A 26,869-nucleotide genomic window follows, 5' to 3' on the forward strand; every position below is an offset into this window, starting at 1 on the left:
TTCATTGTTAATTTATTCATTATTCATTCATGTAATGTTGTAACTGTTCTGAACATTTTTTTAAAAACGCTTCACCCTGTCAGTGGGTCTGGGAGTAGGGTTCGCCTGCATCGCTGTTGTCGCTACCGGCATTCTCTTCCTTATATACAGGTACCGTGTTGGGAGTGAACTTTCATTGTTTGTTCGTTCGTTTGTTAGTCTGTTGTGCACTTGTTCGTTTGCCTCCACACTGAGCCACAACTAGGCTACATCACGGCTGTGTGTAAAGGCGCGAGTCTTTAGTAAGCAAACACGTGGTTGATATCACGAGCACGTCCAGATGACAGGATACGGTGACACACAATAAACTGAGTCGGATCGATTTAGTCGCCTTGTACTGCAAGTCTAGATGTCCTGGGATAAATATGTGAGGTGAGGTGGAAGGGGGTTTAACGTCGTACTTATGAATATTTGGCTCATATGACGACGTGCATGCGTGCGTGTGTATGTGTGGCTGCTTGTACTAGCCCAGACTTAAGCTGGTTTATAGTGCTAGCCCACTGAGATACCATGCCGCAGTTAAGCAAGAATACCCCACTCAGACACATTATACTGACTCCGAGCCAACCAGTCCTTGTTGTACCCAAAGGAAAAACAAGCACCGTATTTTAACGTTTTTTGGCGGACGCTCTATCCACTACACCATGGAGGCGGTCCCTGGATTAAATAACCCGGGTTTCCGGGTTGTATGAGAGAGGGGTTGAACTACCCTTATACTTCTGGAGTACTGACTAAATTGGAAATGAATCAGATAGAAATATTATCGTTATGAATTGTTTTGAATAATAACGAAAAATAATTGTGTTACAGGAAACTTCAGTCACAACACGACCTCTGGTGGTGGAAAATTGAATTGGATGAACTTCAAATGAATGACCGAAAACTTGGCAGCTCGATTTTCAGTTTCTTATCTCAGGTATTTGTGTGGCTTAAGCTTCTTTGAAAACATTATTCGTGTAAACTTGATTCGGAGTGAGTAAGTGAGTGAGTGAGTGGGAGGGTGAGTGAGTGAGTGAGTGAGTGGGAGGGTGAGTGAATGAGTGGGAGGGTGAGTAAGTGAGTGAGTGGGAGGGCGAGTGAGTGAGTGGGAGGGTGAGTGAGTGAGTGAATGAGTGGGAGGGTGATTGAGTGAGTGAGTGGGAGGGTGAGTGGGTAGAGGAGTGGGAGGGTGAGTGAGTGAATGAGTGAGTGGGAGGGTGAGTGAATGAGTGGGAGGGTGAGTATGTGAGTGAGTGGGAGGGTGAGTGAGTGAGTGGGAGGGTGAGTGAGTGAGTGAATGAGTGGGAGGGTGATTGAGTGAGTGAGTGGGAGGGTGGGAGTGAGTGAGTGAGTGAGTGGGAGGGTGAGTGTGAGTGAGTGAGTGAGTTAGTGAGTGGGAGGGTGAGTGAGTGAGTGAGTGAGTGAATGGGAGGGTGAGTTAGTGAGTGAGTGAGTCGGAGGGTGAGTGAGTGAGTGAATGAGTGGGAGGGTGATTGAGTGAGTGAGTGGGAGGTGAGTGAGAGAGTGGGAGGTGAGTGAGTGGGAGGGTGAGTGAGTGAGTGAGTGAGTGAGTGAGTGAGTGGGAGGGTGAGTGAGTGAGTGAGTGGGAGGGTGAGTGAGTGGGAGGGAGAGTAAGTGAGTGAGTGGAAGGGCGAGTGAGTGGGAGGTTGTGTGGGTGAGTGAGTGAGTGAGTGAGTGAGTGAGTGAGTGAGTGAGTGACTTGGCTTTAGTACCGCTCTTTACAGCATTCACTTACACCATGGCAGCACAGCTGAATGTGGGAGGGAAGCCCGCAGTTAGGCCTGTCTCTGACGTTTACCAGTTTGGTGAAACCCGTTTGGTGAAACCCGTTTGGTTAAACCCGTTTGGTGAAAACCTTGAAACATATCCAGAGCGATTTACATGTCAGGTTCCGTTAAAGCCAAATGAAGAGAAAATCGAGTGAGTGTGTGAGTAATTGAATGAGGTATACCCCGCTTTTAGCAACATTCCAGCAGTATGACGGCGAGGGACACCAGAGTGAGTGAGTGAGTTTAGTTTTACGCCGCAGTCAGCAATATTCCAGCTATATGGCGGCGGTCTGTAAATAATCGAGCCTGGACCAGACAATCTAGTGATCAACAACATGAGTATCGATCTGCGCAATTGGGAACCGATGACATGTGACAAGTCAGCGATCCTGATCACCCGATCCCGTTAGTCGCTTCTTACGCGTACGACAAGCATGGGTTACTGAAGATTAATATTCTAACCCAGATCTTCAAGGGTGAGGGACACCAGAAATGGGCTATACACATTGTACCCATGTGCGGAATTGAACCCGGGTTTTCAGCGTGACGAGCGGACGCCTTCACATCTGGCTACCCCATCCACTACCTGTGAAAGAAAACATTCTCCTTCTAAAAACAAATTTAAGATCACAACATAGTATTAAATGTTTGTCACGCTGGAGACCCAGGTTCGATTCTTAACATGCAATCAGTGATCCCGCACCGTGATATTGCCGGAATATCGCTAAACCTTACTCATCAAATGGTAGTCCCTGTTGTAGCGGTTGGGTAGCCTAGTGGTTAAAGCGTCCGACCTTCACGTGGGAGACCCGGGTTTGATTCCCAACATGGGTACAATGTGTGACGCCCATTTCTGGTGTCCCCCGCCATGATACTGCTGGAATTTTGCTAAAAGCTGCGTAAAATTAAACTCAGTCAGTCAGTTCCTGTTTTGGTGTTAAAGGTCGTAAGTGCATATTTTTTCAAAACACATGTCACTGTTTTCTGTACACTGGACAACAAAGTTGACAATATTTGTAATATTTCTTGATGTTTACGCAGATGAGCGTCAGGGAGAGAACAGACACGTCAACACATGACGAAATCAATAAGGACGTCGCTGTTTATAAGGTAATGTCGATATGTAAACACCAAGGTAACACACAACGTTGTGGGAAGGTTGTAGATTGGTAACGTCATGACACAACGTTGTGTCAAGGTTGTAGATTGGTAACGTCATGACACAACGTGGTGTCAAGGTTGTAGATATGTGACGTCATGACACAACGTTGTGGGAAGGTTGTATATTGGTAACGTCATGACACAACGTTGTGGGAAGGTTGTAGATTGGTAACGTCATGACACAAAGTTGTGGGAAGGTTGTAGATTGGTAAAGTCATGACACAACGTTGTTGGAAGGTTGTAGATTGGTGACGTCATGACACAACGTTGTGGGAAGGTTGTATATTGGTGACGTCATGACACAACGTTGTGGGAAGCTTGTAGATTGGTAACGTCATGACACAAAGTTGTGGGAAGGTTGTAGATTGGTAACGTCATGACACAACGTTGTGGGAATGTTGTATATTGGTTACGTCATGACACAAAGTTGTGGGAAGGTTGTATATTGGTAACGTCATGACACAACGTTGTGGGAAGGTTGTAGATGCTTAACGTCATGACACAAAGTTGTGGGAAGGTTTTAGATTGGTAACGTCATGACACAACGTTGTGGGAAGGTTGTAGATGCTTAACGTCATGCTAAAACGTTGTGGGAAGGTTGTAGATTGGTAACGCCATGACACAATGATGGGGGCAGGTTGTAGATTGGTAACCTCATGGCACAGGGTTATGAGAAGGTTTTAGATTGGTAACGTCATGGAACAAGGTTGTGGGAAGGTTGTAGATTGGTATCGGGAAGGTTGTAGGATTGTAGGTATCGTCATCAGACAACAACGTTGTGGTAAGGTTTTAACGATTGGTATCGTCATGGAACAAGGTTGTGGGAAGGTTGTAGATTGGTAACGTCATCAGACAACGTTGTGGGAAGGTTGTAGATTTGTAGCGTCATGACACAACGCTGTGAGAAGTTTGTAGATTGGTAACGTCATGATACAACGTTGTCACAACGTAAGTATCACGTCATTTTATAGCGTTACGTCACAACGCAATAACAAAGTTGCAAATGTACGTTGAGGAAGCGTTAAGCTTTGGGCTCCTCAGAACGCTATAACAACGTTTCTTATAATTGGTGTCCCGAGTTCTGCAAAACCTTTTACTCTTCAGGATTCTTTCTTCACTATTCAGCTACAGCTTCAGAGAACACACGACGGAAGCAACATGCAAATTGACAAATAAACATTGAAGTGAATGTCTGCTTTGTTTCTTACGTACTGTTCACTACTGGGAAAACTATTCAACTATTAACGTTAAACAGAACGTTAGACAACGAAAACGACGTTAGTATCTAATAACTTAGCCTTGTGGCGACGTACAAATGATGTATCGCAACGTCATGCCACAACGTTGTGACAACATAAATGGGAGTCCACAGAAGAAAGTTGTAACAACGAAAGCATAATGTTGTGACAACGTTGTGACAACGTGAAAGTGCTAGTTGGTCAGAACAAGGAACTTGAGAATATAGGAGCAACAACATTTCCACGAGAAGATGTCTCTGAGGCAGACATTTTAAGACCAGGATTGTATCTGCTCGGCTGTATAGTTTTCAACATTGATGCTACATCCATTAACTGATTTGCAGGGAATTCCCGTACGGCTGAAACGCCTACACATCAAAGACATCCTGCAGAATAACAAGGAACTGCTCCAAGAGTTCAAAATGGTAAGTGGAAGTTGTCACGTGACTTTATAAATAACACCGAAAAGGTCATACGCGCAATCCCTCGACATTGCAGCTAATTATAAGCATTGGGCGAAGCGTTCTTTGACAGTCGACTAGGGAGTTAGTGAGTGAGTGAGTTTAGTTTTACGCCGCACTCAGCAACATTCAAGCAATATGGCGTCGGTCTGTAAATAATCGAGTCTGGACCAGACAATCCAGTGATCAACAGCATGAGCATCGATCTTCGCAATTGAGAACCGATGACATGTGTCAACCAAATCGAGGAGGCTGGTGGGTGAGGGTGGAGGTTGATGGTGGAGTCTGATGGAGGTTGATTGTGAGAGGTGGGTGGTGGGTGAGGGTGGAGGTTGATGATGGAGCGTGATGGAGGTTGATTCTGAGAGGTGGGTGAGGGTTGGAGGTTGATGATGGAGTGTGATGGAGGTTGATTGTGAGAGGTGGGTGGTGGGTGAGGGTGGAGGTTGATGATGGAGCGTGATGGAGGTTGATTGTGAGAGGTGGTTGAGGGTGGAGCTTGATGATGGAGCGTGATGGAGGTTGATTGTGAGAGGTGGGTGAGGTTGGAGGTTGATGATGGAGTGTAATGGAGGTTGATTGTGAGAGGTGGGTGAGGTTGGAGGTTGATGGTGGAGCGTGATGGAGGTTGATTGTGTGAGCAGAGTGGTGGGTAAGGGTGGAGGTTGATGATGGAGAGTAATGGTGGTTGATTGTGAGAGGTGTGTGGTGGGTGAGGTTGGAGCTTGATGATAGAGCGTGATGGAGGTGATTGTGAGAGGTGGATGATGGGTGAAGTTGGAGGTTGATGATGGAGTGTGTTGGAGGTTGATTGTGAGAGGTGGGTGGTGGGTGAGGGGGGAGGTTGATGATGGAGAGTGATGGAGGTTGATTGTGAGAGGTGGGTGGTGGGTGAGGGTGGAGGTTGATGATGGAGTGTGATGGATGTTGATTGTGAGAGGTGGGTGGTGGGTGAGGGTGGAGGTTGATGATGGAGTGTGATGGAGGTTGATTGTGAGAGGTGGTGGTGTGGTGGGTGAGGGTGAGGTGATGGAGGTTGATTGTGAGATGGAGGTGATGGAGGTTGATTGGAGTGTGAGAGGTGGGTGAGAGGTGGGTGAGGTTGGAGGTTGATGATGGAGCGTGATGGAGGTTGATTGTGAGAGGTGGGTGAGGGTGGAGGTTGATGATGGAGCGTGATGGAGGCTGATTGTGTGAGGCAGAGTGTGGTGGGTGAGGGGTGGAGGCTGATGATGGAGAGTAATGGTGGCTGGTGATTGTGAGAGGTGTGTGGTGGGTGAGGTTGGAGCTTGATGATAGAGCGTGATAGAGGTTGATTGTGAGAGGTGGATGATGGGGTGAAGGTTGGAGGTTGATGATGGAGGTGTGTTGGAGGTTGATTGTGAGAGGTGGGTGGTGGGTGAGGGGGAGGAGGTTGATGATGGAGAGTGATGGAGGCTGGATTGTGAGGAGGTGGGTGGTGGGTGAGGGTGGAGGCTGATGATGGAGTGTGATGGATGTTGATTGTGAGAGGTGGGTGAGGTTGGTGGTTGATGATGAGGGATGGAGGTTGATGATGGAGGTGTGATGGAGGTTGATGATGTGAGAGGTGGGTGGTGGGTGGATGGGTGAGGGTGGAGGTTGATGATGGAGTGTGATGGAGGTTGATTGTGAGAGGTGGGTGGTGGGTGAGGTTGGAGGTTGATGATGGAGTGTGATGGAGGTTGATTGTGAGAGGTGGGTGAAGTTGGAGGTTGATGATGGACTGTGATGGAGGTTGATTGTGAGAGGTGGTGAGGGTGGAGGTTGATGGTATAGTGTGATGGAGGTTGATTGTGAGAGGTGGGTGGTGGGTGGTGGGTGAGGCTGGAGGTTGATGATGGAGTGTGATGGAGGTTGATTGTGAGAGGTGGGTGGTGGGTGAGGGTGGAGGTTGATGATGGAGTGTGATGGAGGTTGATTGTGAGAGGTGGGTGAGGGTGGAGCTTGATGATGGGGTGTGATGGAGGTTGATTGTGAGAGGTGGGTGGTGGGTGAGGGTGGATGTTGATGATGGAGTGTGATGGAGGTTGATTGTGAGAGGAGGGTGGTGGGTGAGGTTGGAGGTTGATGATGGAGTGTGATGGAGGTTGATTGTGAGAGGAGGTCTGGTGGGTGAGGGTGGCGGTTGATGATGGAGTGTGATGGAGGTTGATTGTGAGAGGAGGGTGGTGGGTGAGGTTGGAGGTTGATGGTTGATTGTGATGGATGTTGATTGTGAGAGGAGGGTGGTGGGTGAGGTTGGAGGTTGATGGTGGAATGTGATGGAGGTTGATTGTGAGAGGAGGGTGGTGGGTGAGGTTGGAGGTTGATGGTGGAGTGTGATGGAGGTTGATTGCGAAAAGGTGGGTGGGTGTGATGTGGGATGGAGGGAGGGTGGAGGTTGATGGTGGAGCGTGATGGAGGTTGATTGTGAGAGGTGGGTGGTGGGTGAGGTTGGAGGTTGATGATGGATTGTGATGGAGGTTGATTGTGAGAGGTGGGTGGTGGTTGAGGTTGGAGGTTGATGACGGAGTGTGATGGAGGTTGATTGTGAGAGGTGTGTGGTGGGTGAGGTTGGACGTTGATGATGGAGCGTAATTGAGGTTGATTGTGAGAGGTGTATGGTGGATGAGAGTGGAGGTTCTTGGTGGAGAATAAGGGAAATGTGACGGTGATCAACATCAATAATAGAACAACATAAAACATACACATAATAAAACAAAACAAAAGAATATTGCCCATCTATATATATGTTCTGCTTCATGTTGTCAGATTCGGGATATCAACCATGCCAACTTGGCCCGACTGTGTGGGGCGTGTTTGGATGCCCGCAGCAGGGTATTAGTAGGAGAGTACTGTCCGAAGGGAACGCTACAGGTCAGAACCTTTTAATCTATTGAACTGACCGTTATACCGAACTGACAGTTATAACGAACTGACGGTTATATCGAACTGACAGTTATAACGAACTGACGGATATAACGAACTGACAGATATAACGAACTGACGGTTATATCGAACTGACGGTTATATCGAACTGACAGTTATAACGAACTGACAGTTATAACGAACTGACGGTTATATCGAACCGACGGCTATATCGAACTTACAGTTATATCGAACTGACAGTTATAACGAACTGACAGTTATAACGAACTGACGGTTATATCGAACTGACGGTTATATCGAACTTACAGTTATAACGAATTGTCCTGACCACTGGATCTTTTAGTCAAATGTGTTTGACGACCTACAACGATCTAAGGTTAGTCGTCTCTGTGAGTCTAATCACTAGTTACTGTCTTATAATTGTTAGAACGTTTTGCTGATCAACGATAATGTTTTAGTACATTTTGTCAGCCCACTCCCTGTTCAGTGCCAGGAAAGTTATATGAACGAAACGTTGAAAAAGATAATCCCGCTTCTTGCTACAACTTAGGACCCGGGTGAGATTCAATGCTTGTCGAGTCTTTCAAGCACATTATTCTGAAACGTTTCAAGGCACACGTAGTAGGATCAGCCAATTGACCTGGTGCAGAATTTATTGACTATCTGCTGAAGGTCAAATCTATACATACTTCACCTGTGACGATGTGGGTTAGAATTAATCTTCTGTAACCCATTCTTGTCGTAAGAGGGTAGTCAGGCTCGCTGGTTTGGCCGACACATGTCGTATTCCAGCGGCTTCGATCGATGCTCATACTGTTGATCACTGGATTGTCTGGTTCAGACTCGATTATTTAGAAACGCAAAATAGCTGGGATATTGCTGAGTGTGGCGTTAATCAATCCATCGATCGATTAATCAATCAATCAATCAATCAATCAACCAATCGATCGATCTATCGATAAATCAATCTGTGAGTATGATTTTTTTAAACTAACATCTGCTCCCCCGAGACCGATCTCCCAACTTCATGTCTCCACAGGATCTGTTGGGCAACCCCCAGATTAAACTGGACGCGCAGTTTAAGTTTTCTCTTGCAATCGACATCGTGCAGGTGAGTGAACGACGAAATTAATTTTAGATATAAATCTGTTCACTGATTCTGTTTAGCTGAATTAAACTGATTGCCAGCTTTCTATTTCGTGTGTCTGTTGTTTGTTATTTTGTCTCAGTTTTTGTCCTGCCAGTGACATTTCCATACAGTTATTAGCTGTTCATATTAATCAGGTGTTGAGTCGCCTCCCCTAACCACACCAGGATCTGCTTATAGGATTTTTCGAGTAAACAATTCTTAAGCATAATGGATACATGTTATGATTATAACTAACTATTACTAGAAGTTTGTAAAATTATCAAAGTTTCTAAAAGTTATCGGGTCTCTGAAACAATATGTAATGACGTTTTGACATAAGTTGTAATTTTACGTCAGGTTTTAGGAAACGCACTTGGAATTGTCCGTAAGCCATTTAAACTTTGTCGAATTTTGGAGACTTTGCCATATAGCTGGGACAGTGGATAAGTTGGGAATTAACGAGGGCGAAAACCCTAAATATGACAAAAGGATTCGAACCCACGATTAGAGCATCTTGCAGAATTACAAGTGACTGCATTCCCCTTTGTACCCCATAATGTACACAGTTTTCGTGTTCTACAGGGGATGTGCTTCCTCCACGACAGCCATCTACGTCGTCACGGTCGTCTGAAGAGCAGCTGTTGTCTGATTGACAATCGTTTCACTGTCAAACTGGCTGACTTTGGGCTGCAGACGTTGTACAGCAACATCACCGTTGACAAATCATCCCAGGAATATCTTAACGGTGCGTCCAGTGAATGAGCGGACGTACACTTTTGTTCGAAAAAAGGTCTGATTTGTCGGGTCCAAATTAGAAAGGTAGCACGAAAGAACATGTCAACACTGAGAACTTGTTTGAGAACTAAAGTAACCCAAACCTGTACCGTGACATCTTCGTCGCTCCAGGGTCTATTGTTCACATGTAAATACTCTTCGTCCAGTTTCCGTTACCATGGAGGAAGGGACGTCACATTCACAATTTCTCCTACCGATACGTTGTACAATATTTCTCTGTGTGCTTATAACCGGTGTCTGTTTTGAAAATATACCGCAATCGAATATAAGGCAGCAAATAGTCAACTGCATCTTTCTTTGTGGAAGATATAAGAGTCTACTTGGGGGAGTAGTTGGGTTTGTGAGTGAGTGAGTGACTGGGTAACTTACTGACTGGCAGACGGACAATGGCATTTTTCTTTATGGAAGACAGGAGTGAGTGAGTGAGTGGGTGGGTGAGTGTGTGGGTGAGTGAGTGTTTGGATGGGTGAGTGAGCGAGTGAGTGTTTGGATGGGTGAGTGAGCGAGTGAGTGTTTGGATGGATGAGTGTGTGAGTGAGTGTTTGGATGGGTGAGTGAGCGAGTGTGTGTTTAGATGAGTGAGTGAATGTTTGGATGGGTGAGTGAGTGAGTGTTTGGATGGGAGGTTTAAGTCGGGTATGTGTGGGTGGGTGAGTGAGTGAGTGAGTGAATCACCGATTCAGGCAATGAAATATTCGGGCATGGAAATAATCTGGATTGCTCTAAAAATAACACAAATTGTTATTCAGTACTGCTGTATTTCACACTGGTATCACAGTCGATGTAAGATTCATCATATCAATGAATGTCTCACAAAGATAGGGATAGGTGCCTGACGTCTTATGGATGATTTATCGATTTCACAGACTAATGTACTGAGAAACATTACCTTCGTTTTCCTGCCATTTGCATTGCCTTCAAGAAATACACGAGAATGTTGTTTATACATAATGGAGGATTTCATACCACTGACAGTCATATGTTTCATGACTAATGTCGATTGTAATCAAGACAGGTTATGTATCTACGTTGAAGAAGTAATGGTTTAATGAGAGTTTCTTGTAATCAACAGAATGTTTATGGGCAGCACCGGAAGTACTACGGGGGTGACTTTGCTAAAGGAACCAAAGAAGCGGATATGTACAGTTTCGGCATCGTTCTGCAGGAGATAATCACGCGAGAATCTCCTTTCTATAACGAGATATTGGATGTAACTGTGTCAGGTTGTATATCAGTAATCACCTTAATTCATTGTGTACGATCAGTCTGTTGATGTGTGCATACGTACGTACGGCAAATTCTAATGATGTTTGCTTTTCTTTTTTCTTTTTATCCAGAAACAAACATGCCGCACCCACACAAACCCACGAACATGCACAGACACATACGCTCCAACGACCCCAATCAAATATCAATTGGATACAGAATCGACTCGTGACGATCCGGGTTAGAATTGGTCTTCAGTACCCCATGCTTGTTGTAGGAGGCGACTAACGGGATCAGGTGGTCAGGCTCGCTGACTTGGTTGACACATGTCATCGGTTCCCAATTGCGTAGATCGATGGTCATGCTTTTGATTACTGGATTGTCTGGTTCAGACTCGATTATTTACAGACCGCAGTTACATAGCTGAAATATTGTTGAGTGGGGCGTTAAATGACAAACAATCCAAGTAAAAGAAACAAACAAACGTAAACAAATCATCTAAAATTAATTTCTACTTGTCTCTATCCTAAGTCTAATTCCGCAGTGTCATTTCTTCATTCCAGATATACTTGCCAAGGTCATCAAGGGAGGTAACCCTCCTATGCGACCCAGCTGTGAAGTACCAAACAGCTTGACGGAGCTGCATGAGCTGATGCAGAGCTGCTGGGCAGAGGATCCAGAGGGCAGACCGAGCTTCCAATCCATACGAAAAGACCTCAAGAAAATACTCGCGTGAGTCAAACCCATTCCGTTATGAGATTCCTGTGTGATCATTATACCTCTGTCGTCGTTCTAACCCTGTTACTATGCTTCCAATGTAGACATGTTTGCCCTGTAAGTGGTGTACCCCAGTGACCATTCTTCCGTGGTGAACGTTCGTTCCCTGTGGCTTCCGCTGTGACCATTCTTCCCCAATGATTATTCTTCCCCAGTGACCATACTTCTGCTGTGACTGCTCTTCCCATGTGACAATTATTTCTTGGTGACCGCCCTACCAATGTAACCATTTTTCCCTTGTGAACTTTCTTCCCGTGATCGTTCTTCCCCCGTGACCATTCTTCCAATGTGACTGCTCTTCCCATGTGACAATTATTTCTTGGTGACCGCTCTACCAATGTGACCATTCTTCCCTTGTGAACTTTCTTCCCGTGATCGTTCTTCCCCCGTGACCATTCTTCCAATGTGACTGCTCTTCCAATGTGACAATTATTTCTTGGTGACCGCCCTACCAATGTGACCATTCTTCTAATGTGACTGCTCTTCCCATGTGACAATTATTCCTTGATGACCGCCCTACCAGTGTGACCATTCTTCCCTTGTGAACTTTCTTCCCGTGATCGTTCTTTCCCCGTGACCATTCTTCCAATGTGACTGCTCTTCCCATGTGACAATTATTCCTTGATGACCGCCCTACCAGTGACCATTTTTCCCTTGTGAACTTTCTTCCCGTGATCGTTCTTCCCCCGTGACCATTCTTCCAATGTGACTGCTCTTCCCATGTGACAATTATTTCTTGGTGACCGCCCTACCAGTGTGACCATTCTTGCAATGTGACTGCTCTTCCCATGTGACAATTATTCCTTGATGACCGCCCTACCAGTGTGACCATTTTTCCCTTGTGAACTTTCTTCCCGTGATCGTTCTTCCCCCGTGACCATTCTTCCAATGTGACTGCTCTTCCCATGTGACAATTATTTCTTGGTGACCGCCCTACCAGTGTGACCATTCTTCCAATGTGACTGCTCTTCCCATGTGACAATTATTTCTTGGTGACCGCCCTACCAATGTGACCATTCTTCCCTTGAAAACTTTCTTCCCCAATTGTCATGCTCCCCCAGTGACCATTCTTCCCTTGTGAATGTTCTTCCCGTGACCGTTCTTCCCCATGACCATATTTCACCTGTGACCATTCTTCCCCGGAGACCCTGAATCCCCTATGACCGTTCCTGCTCTACGGCTGTCGATACTGTGTAATACGACACATGAGAGTCGTTGAATTTGAGAAGTTTGTTGGCCCGTATATTGACGATAATTAGTACCGCTCATGACATTAATCATTCTTGTCGCCATCAACTTGGTTCAGTCCTACCCAGACATGCATAGATATGTTTCAATTCTGTAGTCTGACCACAAACCAGTTTGAACCAGTAATATGATAAGTTCAGTCCTACCCAGACATGCATAGATATGTTTCAATTCTGTAGTCTGACCACAAACCAGTTTGAACCAGTAATATAATAAGTCCTGTCCCTCCGAGACATGCATAGATATGTTTCAATTCTGTAGTCTGACCACAAACCAGTTTGAACCAATAATATAATAAGTTCAGTCGAAACTGAGTAGTCCGACATTAGAGCTTCTTTGAATTTGTTCAATTCGTTGACAAATATACGGAAGATAACTGGTAACGCAGCATGATCTTCCTGATTCTGTCTGAGAGACAAGTTTCAACTCTGTCTGACTATAAAGTTGGCTAAACCGGAATTACAATTCCCCAATGGCTATAGACTGTTTGCGGTGAAAACGTACCGATTAATTTCACTTTAAGCAAAAAAGTAATCAAATAAAGTGAAATTTAGATTGCGAATCCTCCTAATTTTACCTTGCCATTTGTAAATTTAAATCTCAGAATTGTATTCAACTTAGGATAAAAGTTGTTTAACAAACGATCATAGTTTCACGTTGGTATTATTGGTTTGTATTACAAGGGGGTATGCACATTAGATGAAACACCGAGAACAAGTAGTGTTTGTCTAAGTTGGTCTACGCTCATCACGTACCGCACGTGCATTTGTTTCGCTGTTCCAACTACTGAGCTTACCCCCTTGTAATACAAACCAATATAAGCGATTTGAAACTATGATCGTTTGTTAAACAACATTTTTCCCAAGTTGAATAAAAATCTATGATTTAAATTTCCAACTGGCAAGATAGAATTATGAGGATTCGCAATCTTAATTTCACTTTAAACGATTTACATTTTTGTTTAAAGTGAAATTCACTTGTACGTTTTCACTGCAAACAGACTATAGTCGAAAATAAATAATAGGACAATGGAGTTTTTTTAATTTTGTAACTGTTGATACTGACGATAACTAGTAACGCAACATGACCTTTTTTTTCTTGTCACCATCTACCTGGAGAGATGAAGATATTTGTTTTAATTCTGTAGAGTTTGACCACAAACATGGCTAAAAGAGTAACAAAGCAACCAAAATAGTACGTCATCTACGTTGTCTTTGTAGGCGTTTTGGTGAGTCCGGGAACTTGCTGGACTCCCTCCTGAGACGCATGGAGCTGTACGCCAACAACCTGGAGAAGCTGGTGGAGGAGAAGACGCATGAGTTGCGGGAAGAGAAGAAGAAGTCGGAGGAGTTGCTGTATCAGATCCTCCCCAGGTAGACAAAAACACGTAAAATCCACCCAGGTAGAGAAAATCAAGCAAGACAAAGACCTATACAGCGCTTCGAAGTATGTTCCCATTTTGCCTGTAAGAGACCAGGGGTCTGATCACTAGTAGTCGGCTGCAGCCCTAACGCCTTGTGGTGTGATCTGTAATGACACGCGTTGTTCCGTGAGCTGTCCTAAAGGTTTCCCCATGTTTAAGCGTCAACCTTGTTAATGTGTCATTCTCCAGATGTTTGGGGTTGAATGAAATGTACACTGCCTCTTTTGTATCTCTTTTGACATTTTCAGATAGGTTAGAGCTGTGTTGGTATTGTATGATGTGGAGTGTTCAGTAAATTGTTTTGGTTGTGTTCTGAAGAATGATCTTGGAGTCATTTGTAACATTCTGCTGCGTTTGGACACACAGTGTTAAAACCTCAAAAAAGACCCGTTTCTTTAGCTATTCAAATTAAGTCCGTTTATAGCATTACATGCTTTTAAAATATGTCTACATTTGAATCTGCTACAGATCTGTAGCTGAGAGGTTAAAGCGAGGCCTGAGAGTTGAGCCCGAGGAGTTCGAATGTGTCACCATCTACTTCAGTGACATCTGCGGTTTCACCAACATCTCCGCCAGGTCAAGCCCCATGCAGGTTAGTTCTTGATTAACGACATCACAGGGACTCCATATTCCTCTCCACTACTACATCCACGTCTGACGACCGCCTCCGTGGTGTAGTGGTTAGAGCGTCCGCCCGGAGAGCGGAAGGTCGCGGGTTCGATCCCCGACCGCGTCATACCAAAAGACGTTAAAACATGGTACTTGTTGGTCCCTGCCTGGCGCTCGGCATTAATGGGTACAATAAGGACTGGTCGGCTCGAAGTCAGTATAATGTGTCTGAGTGGGGTATTCATGCTTCACTGCGGCATGGTATCTCAGTGGGCTAGCACTATAAAACCAGCTTCAGTCTGGGCTAGTACAAGCAGCCGCGCATACACATACACACGCATGCATGTCGTCATATGAGCGAAATATTCTCCAGCACGACGTAAAACCCAATTTCACCTCACCTCACCTCCACGTCTGACAGGATGCCATTGATAATGAACACAGAAATTTAATTCTAAATTTTAAAATCTTTAGAAAGTATCCGGTGTATATTTATCCACATCTGAACTCTTCAAAGGTAGAAAAAAATGTAGAAAATACTCCATAACCCGCAATGATGCTCGTCCAGAGACTGGATAACGCCATCACGTGATGTTCAGAAGAGTAGAACGGTCTTCTTGTAATTACATGTACTACAAAATACTCGCCTACGCGACCACACAGACGCAAGAAAAAAAAATACGCAAAATGAAATTAAACAATCACAATAATTTATTTTTTTACGGTTACATTTTTGTCCTCAGGTGGTGGACCTCCTCAACGACCTCTACTCCTGCTTTGACGCCGTCATCGACGCCTACGACGTCTACAAGGTACCCGTTTGGTACCTTCATTAAGATTATATAAACAATAACCAAACAGTATCATACACGTACTATTTATGCTGTGTATCAAGTGCAACCATGGAGATATAGTGAATGTGATTAGTTTTACGCCGCACTCCGCAATATTCCAGCTATATGGCGGCTGTCTGTAAATAATCGAGTCTCGACCAACCAATCCAGTGATCAACAGTATGAGCATCGATCTACGCAATTGGGATACGATGGCATGTGTCACCTAAGTCAACGAGCTTAAATGCTCGATCCCGTTAATCGCCTCGTACGACAAGCATGGGTTACTGAAGTTCAATTCTAACCGGATCTTCACGGGTCCATGGAGATTAAATAATATACTGCTATATATCATCTACACTGGAGAATAGCCAGTCTGGATTAATTCCTGAAGCAGATTATGTGTATGGATCACTGAAATCCAGTGTTGACATTGGGTGGCTGCGAAATGGGTATGTTCTGCCTCACGACGGCGAATACTTAATGTGAATCAATAACCCGTTGCTTTTTAGCCTACAATGTTGAATTTATGAGTGAGAGAGTTTAGTTTTACGCCGCTTTTAGCAATATTCCGGCGGGGAAAACCAGAAATGGGCTTCACATATTGTACCCGTGTGGGGAATCGAACCCGGGTCTTCGGCGTGACGAGCCAATGCTTTAACCACTAGGCTACCCCACCGCACCTGAAGTTATGAGTAAATATGTACAACTGACGGACATATTAGGATTTCCCAGATTGTGAAAGGTAGAAATCTTTGCTAGAACGGAATGAAAACACCAGCTTGTCGGGTCACTGACAATGGCAGAAAAAAGAAAGGGAAATATGTAGCCCAGTGGTCAACATAGGGATGAAGTTGCCTCGCTTAGCCGTACAAGAATCCGACAACGATAGTTCGATGGTTCCATCCCCAAGTTCGTCCCAATGATGGCCATTGGTCTGAATCAAACGATATCATTTGAGAACAATATTGCTTACACCAATTTCTAATGGTACTGAGTAAAGCAAGCAGGAATAACTGATCGTGTGTGAAACGCTAATGAGATTGATAACGTAATGTCTTCATACCCTCTCCCAGGTGGAAACTATCGGCGACGCGTACATGGTTGTTTCTGGCCTACCACAGAGGAACGGAAACAAACACGCCGAACAGATCGCCCTGATGTCGCTGGCTCTTCTGAGGGCGATAGACACGTTCAGGATGCGCCACCTACCGGGAGAGAAACTCAATCTGAGGATTGGCTTGCATTCAGGTAGGAAGAACCGGCTGTAAAATATGTCCGTTGATGTACTTTAGATGTATTCTATGTTTCAAAATCACATGAATTTATCTCCAGACTGGAAACGTAGAGTGACGTTTGTTCTGATATGCTCTACTATAATGTCAATTTATATATGTTTTACAATTTTTTCACTACCGAAGTCAACAAGGAATTACCCACAACAAAGTTTTGTGTGAAACTGTGCGACAAAATACTAATAGACTGACCTCTGACATAGCGACAGTGTGTTTAAGGGTAGGGCAGTGGGTAATATATACTTTGTCACGTACGCAAAAGATGTTTATCAAATTTCAGTTTTGAGCCCAATTATTGCCCGTTAAACGAAACAAATTACCAAGTCTGTCCGTGATGCTAAGTAATATTCTGCAGGCGATGTGTGATGTTTGATGTTTTCTCCAAAGACTATGTTTGTTGTTTACGTCTCCTGAGAAGCCATATTTTATATGTTTATTTTCTAAACATGGTGGAATATTTCTCTCATGCGGATCCGTGTGATATTTATTTTTACACAGGGTCTGTGTGTGCGGGAGTGGTTGGACAGAAGATGCCGAGATACTGCCTATTTGGAGACACCGTAAACACGGCGTCTAGGATGGAATCTCATGGAGAGGGTGAGGACATTCCCCCTTAGTCAAGGGCGTTACGAGACTATGAACGTTCTGCTCCCATCATTAAAAAATACTTTCTAATGTTGTGGTTTCGTCATAGCGTCACTGGTCGTTTTTATGGATTATATCCTTTATATGTCGTTCCAACTCACCAGAAGGGTTCCGCCTTGCCTTTGTTTCAGACAGTGTCGTCGATAATGAAAATCGTTTTTGTAATCATACAAATCTTACATTGCGAAATGCATCAGGTGATAAGAGTACCTTGAAGACGTTGGTAAGGACGCTTGTAGACAGACAGCATGGCTACTCACCAGCGAAATGGACTCAAAAAACACGTAGCAAAACTCTTCTCCCACAAACTTTCAAAATAATATAAACCTTGAAATTATATTTTTCACGAACATGTTCAGATATTCCATATGTTGTTTTCCGACACTCTACACAATGTCACCACTTTGGGGGTCTCATAGTATTCTTTAGAAACAATTTCGGAACTTTTGGAATTTCAAATTATCGTCTTGTACGATTTACATCTGAGGGTTCATGTCATTTGCTCGGGATTTTATGATGCACACGTAAAATCGTAAGACGCTGTGAGGGTATGTGTTTTCATCACTTGATGTGAAGCAGTTTCATTGCAGCTCTGAAGATCCATATCAGCGACCCCACAAAACTGATTCTGGACAACTTCCTCACATTTAACATTCAAAAGAGGGGCGACATAGAGGTGAAGGTCAGTATATCAAATGTACCATGAATACAGGAAAATACGGCTTTGGATTCGTCAGGGAGGTCACATGTATCAGAACTGCATTAATGGCGTGAATGATCTGGGTTATAAATTGTCTTCAGTACCCCATGCCTGTCGTAAGAGACGACTAACGGGATCGGACGGTCAAGCTCGCTGACTTGGTTGACACATATCATCGTTAAACAAACAAACAAACACTGGCCCGAAGCTCATTCTGCTGATCACTGGATTGTCTGGTCCAGATTCGATAATTTATAGCCCGCCGCCATATAGCTGGAATATTGCTGAGTGCGGCGTACATCTAAACTCACTCACTAACTCAAACACTGGCCTTGTGAGCAGAACGTCTGCAATTTGAAAAATTACCCATAGGACGGCATGTCAAAAGTGTTTTGAAGCAGTAATAGTTCTTGAAATATCCATGTACTTCACAGGTAACATCATCAGTCTCACAATGTCGGTAGAACGACTTGCGACAACAAAAATATGTCATATACATGGACTTACCCAATAAGGGTTGAACATGTTAATCACCGGCGGCGTCCTCCTGTGGCTTGCACGGGTGTTCTGATAAATATTACGAATTGAAACTCACACCGAAAGGAGAAATTTCCTGTTCATTTAGGAGCGTGCGGTAGCCTCGTGGTTAAAGCGCCCGCTCGTTCGGCTGAAGACCCGGGTTCGACTCCCCACATGGGTACAATGTGTGAAGCTTAAGGATCTCGTAACACCATACCCACACACAATTAATATTACAGTAATGCATGCAAAGCCTGTTGATATGGACTCTTGTCCTCTTCTGCAACAGCGGTTTAAGGATTTTACTTTTATTCACAGGGGAAAGGTGTGATGTCTACATATTGGTTGCTGGCGTCCTCCCCCTAGTCTCCTGACACTGGCGGAAGATCTCCCCCAATCGTCTTTTGTGACTAGTGATTATTGTCAATGTCAAACTTTCCTGCCTAACTTATATAAACATTAAGTTTTCAGTCTTACAAAGTATTGAATAAGCACGACATGGCCACTAGCTTTGGGAGGGAGTAATTAAAGGAAGCCATAGAACTTCACCCTGAGGAAATTGGAAACGTGTGAAATCCCTCAATCAGTTAAGATTTCAAGTAACGTGAAAAACGAAGCCTCGTTTGGATACAGAGCTGCAGTTGAAATCACCGCTCGATGACTACCCTCAAGTGCCTCACCGATGTGGTACCAACAGAGACAGATTGTAATAATGTCGTCATATACTTGCATGGTTCTTGAGACCGATTGTGATGATGTCATGTGATGCCACTCCTACCTCAAATGTCATATATATTCAAAGATCGACTTAATCTTTGAAGAAAACTTCAAACGGAGAAACGTTGTAATTAAGTCGTTTCATGCATATATTTGCATAAATCTTTATCAGTCCTGCCTGAGATGTCAAGTTCATTCATTGGTCGATGTAAATTTTGATAAAAGAAATTCCGTGGTTGTGGTAAATATGGCAAATGATTTATTGCCACCCCATTGGAATCGAACTCTCGTCCATAGGGTGAGAAGGTCAAGGTTATGATAAAGAGAAACCGTACTATAGCTTGTGCTGCACTTCACAGAACAAATGTTACTGCATATGTAATCAAACCATTCTGATTGGATATTGCATTGAAAAGGTCAAGGTCAAAATGACTTACGGGTCAAGGTTCAGCTTTTGTTGTGTAAACCATAATATCTTTGTCATCATCTGTGATAAAGAATACTCTCTACAGCCTATACGCCTAAAGCAAAGCTTAATAGGAAACTCTCCATGAGGACAGCGCCATACAATTTATAACAAAAGACACCGGAAACCAAGATATATTCCAGCTTTTATTAGGATGCCTGTTAGTAAAAGAGTTTTAGTGCCCGAAGTCCATCAAGCTGGAATATAAAGGAAAGTAGATAGATTAAACAGACAAAAATAATTTGAAGGATTTCATAAATTAAGCCTAGGCAGTCCGCCTGTCTTAAATCATTCGTCTCTGATTCTGATTATGATATCACAATACATGTATATACACATGGAAAAAGTATCGCAACATCTGATATGTTTCATGGTATTACTATTTTACCATTATCCAAAGCAACGTTGTCCCAAAGCATGTCCCAGTACATCAAGCACTTGTCCAAGGGATCTTTCTGGAGTATTCTGCGGCTCATAATGTCCTGTACCATCTCTATCCCATTGAGAGCTGGACTCCAGTTGGGCCCAGGAAAGCTAGCGGGTAGAGTTGCTACCGACTCTTGACATAAGACAACACCAACGGTACGTGCACGATGTGTCCTAGCATTGTCGTCCATGACAACGTTGTCTACTATGTCAGTGATGTACTGTTTTCTGTTCAGAATTTTTACTGATCGTTATATGATCACGTTTACACCAACAGTATTAGCTACAAGGGATTCCGTTTGCTTTAATCATAAGAAAGAACGTCTGGTTGCCTCAATATCCGACCAGTTTTAGATGTCGGTCGTTCTGTTGGACAAACGACGATAAAGCGGCCACGATGTAGACATGTTGTCATCACGAGACGTGACAATGTAGTTGCAGTTCTGTGATGCTGAGGGGTTGGGGGAGGGAAGGGGCTGTATGCCCCCAAGGAGGCACGTGGTCGACCTCAACGCTGACGGGCCTTAACGTCATTAGTTTACTGATGTCTGGCCAATCAGCTGATAGCCGATGGATGACAAACAACACCTGTCAAAAGCCCTTCATGACATGCCAATAACTTGCCATCAACTGCTTCGAGTAGTCAAGGCCCCATTTGTTCTTATCAACAACGAAATCAATGGATTTTCAAAGTGTAAAAAACAGTTTACTGAAATTGTGGATGACTGACGGTAACACTTGTTGTACGTGATGCTAGCCCTTGAAGGTAGCACGTGCATATCTAAAAGCAATATGCAGTACGCACCAAGGCCCAAATTCATACCAACAAACACATGATATGAATGTGAATGTGAATTGCTGTATGGGGTTTAAAAATCATCGTTGGTGTGATACGTTTCCCATGTGTATAGACGTGGATCAGGGTATTCAAACTAACTGGACCAAGAGTGTCAGAACATATTTATACTAATTTACTAAATCGTTGTGTGTACTGCAATACGACTACAAACAGAAACGAATCTTTCTTTTTTTTAAATCAGTAATACATACAGCGCCAGAAGACATGTACACTCATGAACTGACGCTCTGACTATTTTAGTTTGTTGGTTCCTTGTTTAACGCCACAATCAGTAATGTTCCAACTATAGGCAAATGTTTTTAAGTAATGGAGACTGGGCCAGACAATCCAGTGATCAACATCGCACTGAGCGCACGACGGCATGCATCAACCATTCCTGCGACCCTGACCACCCGATCCCGTTAGTCCCCTCTTACGACAAGCATGGGTTGCTGAAGATCAATTCTAACCCGGATCTTCACGGGTATATGGATATAGAATAAGTGTCTACACATTGAAGTGAATCACGATATTCCAATGAATATGTCTCGAAGATGACGACGATACTCACGTGTGTTTTGCGGAACGACACACATGGTTCCTCCGCAGTTGGTACCGCAGCACAGCATTCCTGTTGGGATACACACAGCACATGGGACGTCATCGGTTATACCACAACGGGAATATAGTTCATTAGTTACATCACTCTTATAAACAGAGATATAGAGATACTAGCCACAAAGTGACAGACATGCTATGGATCATGTCTTGATATATTATAACAAATCGACCATGAGGATTAAAGGTGAGGTGAGGTGAAATGGGGTTTTACGTCGTGCTTGAGAATATTTCGCTCATATGACGACGTGCATGCGTGTGTATGTGCAGTGCGGCTGTTTGTACTAGCCCAGACTTCAGCTGGTTTTATAGTGCTAGCCCACTGAGATACCATGCCGCAGTGAAGCATGAATACCCCACTCAGACACAGTATACTGCCTCCGAGCCAACCAGTCCTTGTACCAATTAATGCCGAGCGCCAGGCAGGGGCCAACAAGTACCATATTTTAACGTCTTTTGGTATGACGCGGACGGGGATCGAACCCGCAACCTTCCGCTCTCCGGGCGGACGTTCTAACCACTACACCACGGAGGCGGTCCATGAGGATTAAAATGAACTAATACGTAATTATCTGGTAACCTCTTTTGGGCCTCAGTTTTATGATGAACTGAAAGAGGCCTGCAATACTGGGCACGGTTTTGAAAATCCAGCGTATGACAGGATCATTGCACATTCTTATCCGTGTGCAACATCTGCTATTGAAAATTGCACCTAAATGCACTTTTGCCCCGTGGTAACCCAGACAGCATGACTCAAACTAGGTCAAAGAAACATGCCATTGCAAACCACTTTGTTTGAGTGATAATAGGGTATACAATCAGTATTGGACTTTTCGATCAGCTACTCGGCAACATGCAGGTGGTCGACAGTGTTCCACCTTACAGCGGAAAGACGGGTTTCTCATGATTGACATCACGTCCATACACACACATCTAAGCATACGACAACAGCAGACCTACCTTGAGGGCACCCCGCATATCCAAGCATACGACAACAGCAGACTTACCTTCTGGGCTCCCCACACATCCAAACTCACGACAACAGCAGACTTACCTTCTGGGCAGCCTGGTCGGTCATCCCGTCCACACATGATAGGGCAGATGCCGGAATAAGGCGAACGAACGCGAGGACAACCTGTTGAAAGGGGAGTGAGAACTATTATATATACCCTGCAGATGAATTCCAAGTTATCATATAAAAAGTTATAATAAAAAGGTAGGCGGGGTAATGATATCCACATGTAGAATAGGCATTCACAGAGACAGGTGGAGACTTTAGAATCATTTCCTACCGAGGATTGCACCAAAATGCACTTTCGTCTCTCTATCAAGCGAGGACTGTTTCAGGGCGATTCCTTGAGTCCTTTTCTTTTCTGTTTGTCACTCAGTCGTAACGAGGAAGGTTGTCGTTGCCAACCAGGACCCCATTCAGAAGAAATCTCCAAAATCTCACCTCAACTCCTTCACATAGTACCTTGAAATTATTGCCAGAGTAGAATCCACCTCGGGAAAGGCGATTCTCCTTGTCGGCTCGCCGCGAATAGCTGCTCACTTGCTGATTCGGCGTTAAACAACATGTACTCTCACACAATCCTTGTTGAGTCTTTCAAGCTCCACAAAACCAACATCATTCATCTGACACGTAGCAAAGCACAAAGAGTATGACCGGCAATTGACCTGGTGCAGAATTGATTGACTATCTGCTTGGTGGTCAAATCTGTAATACTTATGGAGACAGGTTAGAACGTCCTACCATATTCATGCGGTGTTTTTGATTGGGCGAAACAGGAATTTGACACACTCACACAAAAAATTCACGTTAGACAATATTAAAATCTGTTTGAGTTTGATCTTTCCTTTGACTGCCGAGACATTAACTGAGAACTAATTTACTTGGGAAAAAACTAAAACAATAATATATTGCGGAAGGTGTTCTGCACTTGTTGGTTGATGACTTAGAAGGAAGGGGTTCGGCTTCTAACATCAGTTAAGAGGTTGAAGCATATTCTGTCTGTCTCTCACCGTGACAATGCTGAGGGAGTGCTGAGCTGTAACATCTCAATTAAAGTCTCTTTTTTTCAAAAGCTTAAAATATATTTCATACTGATTATTTACATTAGATTAATCTAAATATGTATTAATATTCATACTGAAAATATCCTACTTACCACCCGTTGTTGGCCATTGCGGAAAGTTCACGCTTGCTGTAATTAAAACGAAGTTATTGAAGATCTATAAATGCCAGTGCACCTGAAATCATCACATAATTACAGAGGGGTTTACAAATATACTCACGTTATTGTTTGTGAGCATATCTTAGACGTTTGCAGATGGCAACACCATGCCATGTGTAAGGTTATACTCTATATTTCATTGTGTAACAGGGGCGTTTCTATCTGAGTGAGTGAGTACGATGTTACGCCGCTTCTAGCAATATTCCAGCTATATCCCGGTGGGGGACACCAAAAATGAGCTTCACACATTGTACCCATGAGGTAAACCGTGGGCTTCGGCGTGATAGGTCAACGTTTTAACCACTAGGCTACCCCACAGCCCCTTAAATATACATCCTTATACCATCGCTATTATACATATAGCTATAGACGATGTTATCTGAGACGATATTATCTGTGAACTATGTCAATCTTTACACCAAAAACTATTTGAAACAAATGGCAATAAATTCCATATTGTTCAGTGAAGCCTATTCGGGTGTCCCCTGCTGTGATATTGCTGGAATATGGCTAAAAGCGGCGTAAAACTAGACTCACTCACTCGGTCACTCACTCGAAGTTGGTCCATGCTGATCCTTGTACTGTCGCTATCAAAGTTACATATAGGCGTCCTTAACCTAAATCTATCTTCAAAACCTAAATAGGGTGCATGTAAAACTAAATTCACTCACTCACTCCATGCTGATCCCTGTACTGTCTCTATTACAGTTACATATAGACGTTAGTCCTTAATCTATATCTACTTTCAAAACCTAAATAGGGTGCATGTAAAACCAGGGATCGTTGCGGAACGAAATATCGTCATAATTAGAGGTAAAGAAAAAAGGTTGTATTCATAAATCTTATTCCACCTTGAAATCATGGGATTTCGATATATATATACTCAGTTCCAAAATAAATTTGTATCACGTGAAATTGAGACAATGGTGAACAAAGAGATTCTGTGCTCATGAAAACATGCTAAGTGAACACTGCCATTACATTACATTGTAAGAGTCCTTACATTGAACACACGATTGTAAATAAGACGTCGTATTGCGCTGTTTACTAACGTCATTGAAGACTCATGGAACGTGGCATTCCAGTCTCCATTATCAGTCCCTACCGCCTTGATTTATGTTTCATGTCAATTTGAACATTCTCATATCTTTTGAAATTCAGTGTACTATCACAGTAACCATCAGCAACCAGTGTTAGCCGTAGAAATCAAAACAGAGTAGCCGGTGGTCAGTCTCGCTGACTTGGTTAATGCAAGCCATTGTATCTCATTTGCATAGACCCGTGAAGGTCCGGGTTAGAATGAGCCTTCAGTAACCCATACTTGTCGTAAGAGGCGACTAACGGGATCGGGTGGTCAGGCTCGCTGGCTTGGTTGACACATGTCATCGGTTCCCAATTGCGTAGATGGATGCTCATGTTGTTGGTCACTGGATTGTCTGTTCCAGACACGATTATTTACATACTGCCGCCTTATAGCTGGAATATTGCTGAGTGCGGCGTAAAACTAAACTCGAGCATGACCATCGATCCCGTTAGTCGCCTCTTACGACAAGCATGGGTTGCTGAAGATTAATTCTAACCCGGACCTTCGCGGGTCTTCTCATAATCGAACACAAACAATTTGGGAAGTAATGGAACACTTGTTTGCATTAACAATATTTTTCACAAGGTTGGTTTTGTCTGTTACAGTTCATAAGCACTACAAGCTCATTCAAAGTCATGATTGAAAACATCTGATAGACTCCGGTAAATTTATACTCATGCCAATAATGGTTGTCACCTCCCTCCCCACCCCAACCCCACACACACCCCACACACCCGTCCCACACACTCTCCAATAAAAAAATGTAAGGGGTTGACAACCATTATTGACATGAGTATAGATTCCTAACACACCAGTCTTCATTTAAGGATGTGAAAATTGCAAAAGCATTTTGTGCAATTTGCAAAAGAAATCCGAAAGAACTACCTGTTTTTATCTTCTTTATTGTTGGTGCATGAACAAATATAACCCGGAAAAATTGATACATGACGCTAACCAATTGTCATTGATGATTGATCGGTTGTATTGAACCAATCATCAATTAAGAGATTTTAACCAATTCCCAACACTAGTGTCTAACACTGCGGACATGTTGGAATATTACTATGACAGACGTGCATCCAGTTTTACTGCAGAAAATAAATAAATATGTTACCGGACAGAGCCACAGAACAGAGCACAGCACACACCAGTAGAATCTTCATGACTTTAATAATGACTGGTTTGAAAGTGAACAGTGGTAAACTGGCAGATGTCTTTGTGATAACACATGCTGATTAGACATGCCTCTCATATTTCGGTTTTTCTTCTCAATAACTAGATAAAGGTTATTTAAGTAACTAAATAAGCTCCGGTGGAAAAATGGTAACTAAAGTTAGGGTATGATGACCCGCAAGGAAGAGGTTTTCAGGCTACCCGTGGTAAACCTGTGGGAATTTGTCATACGCATAGAGCCATACTGACTGCTATTACAGAGGTCACTAGGGACCGTTAATAATTTATGGCTAGGGGGCTGATGATGATTTTAAAGGGGAAGGGAGTGGGGGTGTCATCCGTATTGTTCTGGGGGAGTCAGGGGTCATCAATTTTACTTGGGGGCAATTTTGTACATAGATATATTAAAAAGATATACTAAAAATTATCGGAAGGGAAGGTGGTGTGGGGGGGGGGTGATTGTCTTTGTACATGACATGTAGGGCGGGTGGCTTACTTTGTCCCATTGTACACACTTCTCCATGAAATTAAATATAGTCAAATGAACCAAATCTAGGGTTCTTAAAACTTCTTTTTG

General features: G+C 43.6%; 3 protein-coding genes across 3 annotated transcripts; 2 read left to right on the plus strand and 1 right to left on the minus strand.

Moving 5' to 3' along the window:
- Positions 1-68: 68 nt before the first annotated feature.
- On the plus strand, positions 69-9,448 carry LOC124264380 (receptor-type guanylate cyclase gcy-28-like). Its single transcript, XM_046699130.1, has 7 exons — positions 69-150; positions 850-955; positions 2,850-2,918; positions 4,552-4,632; positions 7,441-7,545; positions 8,597-8,668; positions 9,269-9,448. Exons 2-7 carry the CDS (start codon positions 908-910, stop codon positions 9,446-9,448), a joined length of 555 nt encoding a protein of 184 aa, XP_046555086.1. The 5' UTR covers positions 69-150; positions 850-907.
- On the plus strand, positions 9,272-19,630 carry LOC124264390 (atrial natriuretic peptide receptor 1-like). Its single transcript, XM_046699137.1, has 10 exons — positions 9,272-9,431; positions 10,554-10,704; positions 11,251-11,419; positions 13,933-14,085; positions 14,604-14,727; positions 15,488-15,556; positions 16,654-16,828; positions 17,371-17,469; positions 18,108-18,199; positions 19,055-19,630. Exons 2-10 carry the CDS (start codon positions 10,620-10,622, stop codon positions 19,100-19,102), a joined length of 1,014 nt encoding a protein of 337 aa, XP_046555093.1. The 5' UTR covers positions 9,272-9,431; positions 10,554-10,619; the 3' UTR covers positions 19,103-19,630.
- A 422-nt stretch (positions 19,631-20,052) lies between these two features.
- LOC124264391 (nawaprin-like) lies at positions 20,053-26,322 on the minus strand. The gene is made up of 5 exons (XM_046699138.1): positions 26,234-26,322; positions 23,970-24,005; positions 22,856-22,936; positions 21,755-21,814; positions 20,053-20,116 (listed from the first exon to the last, which is right to left on the minus strand). The coding sequence occupies exons 1-5, from the start codon at positions 26,280-26,282 to the stop codon at positions 20,112-20,114; spliced, it is 231 nt and encodes a 76-aa protein (XP_046555094.1). The 5' UTR covers positions 26,283-26,322; the 3' UTR covers positions 20,053-20,111.
- Between the last annotated feature and the right edge of the window lie 547 nt (positions 26,323-26,869).

Source organism: Haliotis rubra, unplaced genomic scaffold (assembly GCF_003918875.1).
Source record: "Haliotis rubra isolate DU_JTF1 unplaced genomic scaffold, ASM391887v1 Scf920, whole genome shotgun sequence".
NCBI classification, from domain to species: domain Eukaryota; kingdom Metazoa; phylum Mollusca; class Gastropoda; order Lepetellida; family Haliotidae; genus Haliotis; species Haliotis rubra.

Excerpts from the sequence above, each read along its gene's own strand:
- LOC124264380 (XM_046699130.1), top strand. The coding sequence starts at position 908 with ATGAATGACCGAAAACTTGGCAGCTCGATTTTCAGTTTCTTATCTCAG. Across the intron at positions 956-2,849 it reads TTTTCAGTTTCTTATCTCAG|ATGAGCGTCAGGGAGAGAAC; the intron begins GTATTTGTGTGG and ends ATGTTTACGCAG. Across the intron at positions 8,669-9,268 it reads TTGCAATCGACATCGTGCAG|GGGATGTGCTTCCTCCACGA; the intron begins GTGAGTGAACGA and ends CGTGTTCTACAG.
- LOC124264390 (XM_046699137.1), top strand. The coding sequence starts at position 10,620 with ATGTACAGTTTCGGCATCGTTCTGCAGGAGATAATCACGCGAGAATCT. Across the intron at positions 15,557-16,653 it reads ACGCCTACGACGTCTACAAG|GTGGAAACTATCGGCGACGC; the intron begins GTACCCGTTTGG and ends ACCCTCTCCCAG. Across the intron at positions 16,829-17,370 it reads GAGGATTGGCTTGCATTCAG|GGTCTGTGTGTGCGGGAGTG; the intron begins GTAGGAAGAACC and ends ATTTTTACACAG.
- LOC124264391 (XM_046699138.1), bottom strand. The coding sequence starts at position 26,282 with ATGAAGATTCTACTGGTGTGTGCTGTGCTCTGTTCTGTGGCTCTGTCC. Across the intron at positions 22,937-23,969 it reads GCAATGGCCAACAACGGGTG|GTTGTCCTCGCGTTCGTTCG; the intron begins GTAAGTAGGATA and ends CCCTTTCAACAG. Across the intron at positions 21,815-22,855 it reads CCGACCAGGCTGCCCAGAAG|GAATGCTGTGCTGCGGTACC; the intron begins GTAAGTCTGCTG and ends GTATCCCAACAG.